General features: G+C 38.5%; 1 protein-coding gene across 4 annotated transcripts; it reads right to left on the bottom strand.

Moving 5' to 3' along the window:
• Nucleotides 1-201: 201 nt before the first annotated feature.
• On the bottom strand, nt 202-6579 carry UCP3 (Mitochondrial substrate carrier family protein). 4 transcript variants are annotated; one of them, XM_089436687.1, is made up of 3 exons: nt 6075-6579; nt 5333-5892; nt 202-249 (listed from the first exon to the last, which is right to left on the bottom strand). In XM_089436687.1, exons 1-2 carry the CDS (start codon nt 6462-6464, stop codon nt 5377-5379), a joined length of 906 nt encoding a protein of 301 aa, XP_089292813.1. In that variant the 5' UTR covers nt 6465-6579; the 3' UTR covers nt 202-249; nt 5333-5376. The 4 variants fall into 4 exon arrangements, with proteins under 4 accessions (XP_089292813.1, XP_089292814.1, XP_089292815.1 ...); XM_089436688.1 differs by having other exon boundaries at nt 202-261; XM_089436689.1 differs by having other exon boundaries at nt 202-791.
• Between the last annotated feature and the right edge of the window lie 1877 nt (nt 6580-8456).

Here is an 8456-nt window from a genome sequence, read left to right on the forward strand (position 1 = left end):
AGGTGCCTCTGTATATTTGACAACCAGGGTTGTCAGCAGCCCAATCCTTTTTGGACTCTTGAAGCATACAATTAAGTGACCGCAGGACAGACAAAAATTTCGGAACATGACACTTAACTGAATAAAAACTAATCTTCCCCTATCGGGATGGGTTCGGCAGGCGACACCTTTTTTCAAATGAACGGGGCTGTGAAATGTGACTCCTTCGTCCTCGAACTGCTGACCAGTGCTCCCTTTGAGCCGCTCATCCTGAGTCGACATCTTCAAATGAACATTATCATTATTTGAAGATTGTTATAGATTTTTGGAAAGGCACTGTGTAATATATTTGATCTATTCAACATTTCAGAGGAGAACTCCATACTAGTGCTCCCTTTGAGCCGCTCATTCCGAGTCGACATCTTCATCTTCAAATGAACATTATCATTGTGTGAAGATTTCAATAAAAGTTATCATTATTTGAAGATTGTTATAGATTTCCGGAATTATGTAATATATTATCCAACCCTTCAAATAAGAATTCCATCCATCTCCAACATTTCAGATAAGAACTCCATACATTACCAGTGAAATGTTTTCTGGGAGATGCTTAAATAGTACGCACATACTACAATGCAATTACCATACATAGAGTAAGGTATGTCTATGTCCCTTAATGGTGTTCCTTGGTCTTGCCATCATTAGAAGATCCCTCAAATGAATAATTGGAGGCATAAATAGGTCTGTTGCGCACACTAATGTAGGTGCATGACGCAAACTCTGCATGAGGTAGGTAGAGTACTCAACGTGAACTGCAAATAATATTTAGGCAGGTGATGAATGCGAATTGCAAATAACATAGTAAATGGTGCTCAAAGTATCATGATGAAAGAAACTGCAGATGGATCTAGAATAAAAAAAATTTGCAACCAGCAAACGATGTTCATAGCTCCCATGACATTGTAGCAGAATGCGTGGGATGTGATAGGTCATGCGAATACTGTAAACAGTACAAGCAAAAATTTAATAGCTACTATTTGAAAAGGGGATTTTTTCATTCAATTATACCCAAGAAAGTAAAATTTTAAAATTCAGCATAAGGCATTAGCCCATTTTGAAAAGCATAAAATGTAGGCTCTAATATTTAGAAACTTCACCTTTAAATTATAATATCCTGATAATAGAAAAGTCCGGTAACCATTTGTACTGTGAGTTTTGAACACTTATTTTACCTATCCTCATAAATTTGGGGCCCCATGACTAATAGAACAGACTACAAGAAAATGGGTGTTGATACAAATACTTTATGCTTTGTTCCTCTTGAAATACAGGTTTGAAGGAATACGAATGTTATTCCGAACTTTAAATTCAAAAACCAATTTCATGTTTTTCTGTAATCTTGTTTTATGCCCTGTTGCATAGACAGGGTAGAGTAGTCCTTTCCAGGATATGAAGAGCACAATTAGGCTGTCCAATGTGAGCAATATGTTGATTCCCTGTATAACCCATTGTTACAAAAATAGCTTGTGCCTGATTAGACTTGAACTATTGGTGGAGGATACATCTAGGAATTAGACTTGAACTATTGGTGTGCCATACTACCATCTGCTTTGGAGATAAATCTAGGAATTGTACTTGCCCTATTGGCGTACAATCTAGTTTTTGGTAAAATGATTGCAAATTTTCACACATTTTTCCCTTTATGTTTCAATCATCAACTAAACTCTATGAAAAACACAAAATGCTGCAATCACAAGGACTTCAAGTTATCTCTCAAAAGAAGCGCTTGAACTTCCAGCAGGTTGTAATTTCTTCCTTTGGTATCCTTATAGTTTATACAGTTTTGCACTTGCTGCAACATGATTGAATATGAGGAACAGGACTGGAATTTTACGTCTTACAGAATGTTTTTTTTCAATTTAAAACTTATTTCACAGCTGCGGGAAATTTTCAAACGTCAAATGTGGCAGGTGAGAAAAATTCTAAACTGTAAATTTGACATATACATATTTACCTCATAAATTCTAATGAGTGGTGGTTTAAATAGAGGTTAAGTTAGAAAATATGTTCAGTTGCCGTGCTTATTTCTTGTCCTCATTAGTTGGTCAATACTGTTGGAAATAAGATTCTCAGAGATACAAAGAGAAAGATTGGATAGAGGAATTCTAGTTAGACACAGCTGGTATACATTTTATAAACAATTTTTTGATATTAGAGAGCTGGACTAGCGAGCTATACGGCTTTCTTTAAAGATAAGTACCTTCAAACCTACCTGTTATCCGTTATATCCTTGTATTAAAAAATTGCATGTAATAAAAAAATGAAACTCACAAATCTACATTCAAAAGGCTCTTATCGAATTTCCATATCACAAGGAAGATAAATTTGAAATTCCAGGCGTGATGAAGAAGTCTCCAGGTTGTACTGTCCGCTGTAGGTGAAGCTTATGATCAGAAAAGGTCTTTGAGATTTGAAAGTCAGAAGGATATAATCCGGCTTTTTTGACGGATTCGTGGACAGAGAAGTACATATTCCTTTTAGATGAATAAATGTGATTTTTTTTCTTTCAAAAGAAAACGATAGCAGATTTTCAGAGAACAGAAGTTACAGTATACACTTAACGATCTTAAATACACAACTAGAAGAAACACCTTATTCATATCACAAGGAAGATAAATTTGAAATTCCAGGCGTGATGAAGAAGTCTCCAGGTTGTACTGTCCGCTGTAGGTGAAGCTTATGATCAGAAAAGGTCTTTGAGATTTGAAAGTCAAAAGGATATAATCCGGCTTTTTTGATGGATTCGTGAACAGAGAAGTACATATTCCTTTTAGATGAATAAATGTGATTTTTTTTCTTTCAGAAGAAAATGATAGCAGATTTTCAGAGAACAGAAGTTACAGTATACACTTAACGATCTTAAATACACAACTAGAAGAAACACCTTATTCAAACTAGTCCTGGGGATGCACTGGCACACCCGAGATTTTGTAGCCGCAGGAAAGATGTGCAAAAGGAATACCCATGCATTCAACATATTAAACTTTCATGACTTGACTCTCAAGCCTGTCACCAAAGACTTGGCGAGGCTACATAAAGACATTTCCCTCTAGCCAGGCTTCTGACGTGCACCACTGTTGATGAGGGCACTGGTCAAGATGAGCCAATCAAGGCTAGTTAGAACCTATTCTGTTCCTCCTGCTGTCTGGGCAACTATGGCTTGCTATTCTCCTCCTGTCTATGTTCTCTTGTGTTCCGTTATCTACAGTCATACTAGTATGCTTATCTTAGCCCTTTTCAAGAGACAGTGATTTCGACATCACTTCCAGGACATCTCATCCAAGATGAGCCTCATGGACATCTTGATTCATCCCACTATTCTATATGGCTCAGAGATTTGGGGACCATCTTTACTTGAGTCAAACTGGGCTTCAGCAGAGAGAGTCCAGATTCTTCTTCTCTGCCGCATCATTAGGTGCAAACTAACAGTGTCGTAGCACATCATCCTTGCAGAGTTTGGAGCTCAGCCCTTTCGGCTTGAGACTGTCTTCAGATTGGTTTCATTCTTGCATCGTGTCCAGGGCTTGGTAGACTCGATAAAGAGTAGGGACCATTATCCTTACTTGGCATATTGCTCTTCTGAGACTATTGCCCGTTCTACTCCCTTAGGCCGAGCCAGATGTTGGTTTACAAAAGTTTCAAACATGTTAGAGTCAGTGGGAATTCAATTGGATCGTCTCCCTCCTTTCCGACATTCCTTAGATGCTCCTCATCACCTTTTACCTACTAGACAAGAGCTAAACAAGATCATCAGGGAGGACATCTACAGGCAGTTCGTCCAAGTCACCTGGGTCAATCCTCCAAGAGGGTTGCGCCCAAAGATGGCCTTCTACACTGAGCACTTCTTGGAGTTGAGAGACGAGCTCATTGTTCAACCCCAGTATACGTTTCACCACTGGATGCATGCTCTTCGCATTCCTCTAGGCCAGTTCAACGTAAGTTCTCATAGACTTCGAGTAGAGACAGGCCACCAGGTGGATAGAGTAGACAGACTCTGCCAGGGATGTCACTTACAGGAAGTGGGGACCGAGGTGCACTTCATCCTTGGATGCCCTATCTACTACGAGATCAGAGGAAGGTTTTATTGCTTGTTCAGAGATTCTCAAACCCTCGCCGACTTTTTCAAGTACCTCGACTAGAGATGTTTGGCCTTATATATGCAGGAGGCTCTTAGGTTTCGAGCGCATATTCTTCAGCCTCCCATCAGACAAGACCCCACACAGAGATCGTGACATTTTTCAGGGTACTACCTTCAGACAGGGGCACCAAGAGATCAATTGATACCAGTACGTATCCAGACTCCAAATCAATGAGGATCTGTGGGACCTCACCTTGCCACACGAGATCTCAATAGCAGTTCCGTCTCAGATCCATTCCTGGGAGACAAACTAAGTCCTCCGACATTCAATAGCGTGCGAACCCCCTAGGACACAATTTAGTGGACAGTCTGCACTTGCCATCAGCGCTTCATCGGGCCAACAGACTTTGCTGAGTTTCTTCAATGTTATTCATTCAGCCTCAGATGTTAGGAGAGATGGGTTTAATCCTCATACCTATTAGCTCCTGGATCTTCCCCACTAGTGCCAAATGTTGATTTACTTTATGCATTGTATCTTTTATAAGGGACCGTTTGGTTTTCCCGCTTAGTATATCAATGTACTCAACAGTCCCTTTGACCTACTTTGTGGTCATTAGTTGGTCATAAATATAATATAATTATCTTATCTTATCTTATCTTATCAAGGCAGATACATCATACCAGGATACTCTGGTAATATTTCTGCCTGAATACTATGTAGGCTTTTTCAGAAAACTGCTTTTATAGTTAAGTCATATACACCGGAAAATATATCTCCCTGGTCTATATCTACTATGACCACTCGAGCAATTTTTGTAATCTCTGTAAAGACTCTCTTTATAATATAATTCTGCTGTTTTTACTGATAAAGCCAAAACCTGGTATACAAGCAGTGATTTCAAATCCAGAGGTTCCTCATACTCTTAGCAAGTTTATGTAAGGCAGAGATTGGATTTTTTTGGGGTTGGTAGTGGAAAATTAATGTGCAAAACTGTCATGAGATTTCCACAACATATAGAGCGTTCAATTCTTGTGAAGAAGGACAAATTGGCTTCGTATTCCTTCCATTCCTAATGGGACATTTGTTTTCTTTGAATAACTTTAATGGATACTGTTCATGGAAAGAATGCACCGCATGGATCAAGAAAGAAACAGACGAGTCATTTGCAGAATTCAGACTGGCAGAGTCCATCACTCAGCAATATTTTTCTATACCTTGAAGGTGATTACAGAGCTTGCCTGATGCAATTAGCATGCTGTTAGAAGGACGAAAGCCCGGCGAGGCCCCGGAACTTCTCGTAAGAGACCCAGAAGACAAACTGCCATGGCCCCAGCCTCGCCCAAGTGGGGAAAAAGCCCTTCCAAAGAGCCATCGCCCCTTCCTTCCTCACAGTCTTCACCAAGCAATCTACAGAGCCTCTGTACTCCTCCCCGGCCTGGTTCATCATCCTGGTCTTCACCACGTCAGCAGGGCAGCTCAGCGCAGTGGCCGAAAGCCCGGACATCATGGATGCCAGCGTGTGCGCGACCACATTATCCCCGCAAATCCCACGTCCGACGATCGCCCTTTTGGCCTGGTCATAGCAAGCCAACTCCCCCATGTTCACCAAGAAAGCCCTCTGAACATTTGGCAAAACCCCCCTCCAGAGCCCAGCCACGCCCTCCGCCCTCACGATCTTCCCAAACGCGTCTGCCAATCCGTTGTACCTGGGATTAACCAAGCGACCGTCCGCCTGCATCCTGACCTTAATAAGATCCGCAGGGCTCGCAACGACCTGCAGTGATTAGACGAGGTTTTACAGCCGGACAAACAATTCCACGATGTCACCAGAGGCAGATCCAAATGTCGTTTCACATACACACAAACACTGGAAATAGAGCTGAGAATGGGTAAGGGATTCGAACTCTAGACCTGGTCGTCATAAAGAATAAGGGGTTTTGCCTGGCTTTTCCGTACCTGACCGATAATGCCCGAGAGACCTCCGATGAGGGCCTTGCTGAGAAGGGGCAGAGGTTTTTCTTTATTGCCAGAAGCTGCTGTGTTGCGGAGTTGCTCGTAGGAGAATATGCGGATGGTAGTGTAGAATGTGTGGCGGATAAGGGCGGGGGAGAGGCCCTTGTAGAGGGCTGTTATGCCCTCCTGACGGGCAATCCCCAGGGCTGTTTGGAGTGAACCCTGGCGTTTAAGGGCAGACGAGGAGTCGACGCGGAGTTGCAAGCGGGTTTTCGTGGTGTCAATTGGGAAAGTAGACGTCTCGGCTACGATGGCGGAAGCGCAAGTCAGGGCCAGGCGAAGAGGCATGGAATCCAATTGCCGCTGCTGCTGTTTCTGCTCTGACACGGCCATGGCCAAAGAGCTTTAGTGTCACGGCCTCTACAGATCAATCCCGATTCTGTACCTGGACAATCCTAAAACCCATCATAATCCCAAAAACCATGAAGCGGCAATATTGGCAATATTATGATAAAATCCGTTAGAAATTTTTGAAAAGTCAAATTTCAAGATTTTGATAAATTCATATATACATTTTAAATAAATGGTAATAAAAAAAATTAATTAATAAAAAAATTGTAATTAAAAACAATTAAACCATTATTTAGAAGTAGATAAGAAAAGATAAAATAATTATATTTATGTTTAACTAATGACCATAAATTAAGTCAAAGAGATTGTTTGAATAAATGATGTCTATAAAATGCGAAAGAACCAAACAATCTCCTATAAAAAATACAATGCATGAATATAAAAAGTACAATAGAGGAACATAAAAGATACAATGTATGGAATGCCTTATCTCTCCTAACATCTGACATTGACTGATAAAAAAAAAAAAAAATTCACAAAGTTTGCTGCCCTGATGAAGGGTCAGTGGGAGGTATGTCCACTAACTCGAGCACTGAAAAAAAAATTCACAAAGTTTGCTGGTGAAGGGTCAGTGGGAGGCATGTCCACTAACTCTTGTTTGGGGGAGTTTGTGCATTGATAGCGTCTCATTGACTACAATGGGACATACTTATGGTGAGTATACATTAAAGCCTCCTAAAATATCAATGGTGGTAACTGCAATGGAAGGCTTAGTATGATAACATAATCAAGTAAATTAAGTGAATATAAGATAAGATAAGATAATTATATTTATGTTTAACTAATGACCACAAAGTAGGTCAAATGGATTGTTGAGTACAATGATGTCTATATAAAGCAGGAGAACCAAGAAGTCCCCTGTAAAAAAAAAGATACAATGCATAAAGTAAATCAACATGTATCCTTAGCGGAGAAGATCCACGAGCTAATAAGTCTAAAAATCAACATCCAAATTAATTGATTTAAATATATTTACATACATTAAATTTAAAAAATAAAAATTATTTTTTAATTCAATCTATTTTATTGAATATTATCCTTGGAGTGGTAATTAAATATCTGTCGCTAAGTTATAAAAACACACATTTTCCGTGAATGTTTAGGAATGATTCACATATTTTTTAAATATGTAAAATGATTACATTGTGAAAAAATTAAGCGCAGGATGGAGGTGATTTTGCGTAGTAGCACCTTATACATGGTTAGGAGATCAGAAAAGAGGGCAAAAGAAATTGAGAATATGAAGTGCAAGATTTAGCCTTCACGATCTAGAATATTTTTAATAAATATCATTATTCAATAAATATTTATAAAAATAAACTTTCAAGCAAATCTTTTTTCTCAAAATTAACACTCATAAACTTTAATATGTTTCTTGGAAAATAGATCTTCTAATATCGTTTAACCATACAAATAACGATTTTATACCAAACCAGAATTTGAATTTGGATCTGGATTGTTCGCATGGTATAGTTGTTAGGGATAAATAAAACACAATTCGATCGATGATAAGTTATTTAACATTTATATTTTTAATTAACTATTTTCATTGTCATTTTTTTATTTAACAATTTTCATATATTTGGTTGGAATATTTTCCAAGTTATTTCAAAATTGTTTATAGTTTTTTTCATTATATAAACTTAGTGAGTGATTAAAAATTAAAATAAGTTTTGATAATAACTCTTTTATTATAAATTGTTTAAAAGGTTAAGGTTTTATGTGAAAAAATTGAGGAACTACAGTCAAACATAAATTTCCGTCGGAGTTTCAAATTGTTTGTTCTTTTTGTATTTTAGGTTTTCACGAGATTATAACACCCCAAGGGTATTTGGTGATTGGATAGGTATTCTATATAAAAAAGAGATAGGTGTGACTATCATCATTTCAACTAAATAAACACAACGGATAGGTATTCTACATAAAAAAAGAGACAAATGTGACTATCATCATTTCAACTAAATAAACACAAAA

This window comes from Pinus tabuliformis, chromosome 5_2 (genome assembly GCF_031772625.1).
Source record: "Pinus tabuliformis cultivar Carrire ecotype Pingquan chromosome 5_2, CPIR1, whole genome shotgun sequence".
In the NCBI taxonomy this organism is placed as follows: Eukaryota; Viridiplantae; Streptophyta; class Pinopsida; order Pinales; family Pinaceae; genus Pinus; species Pinus tabuliformis.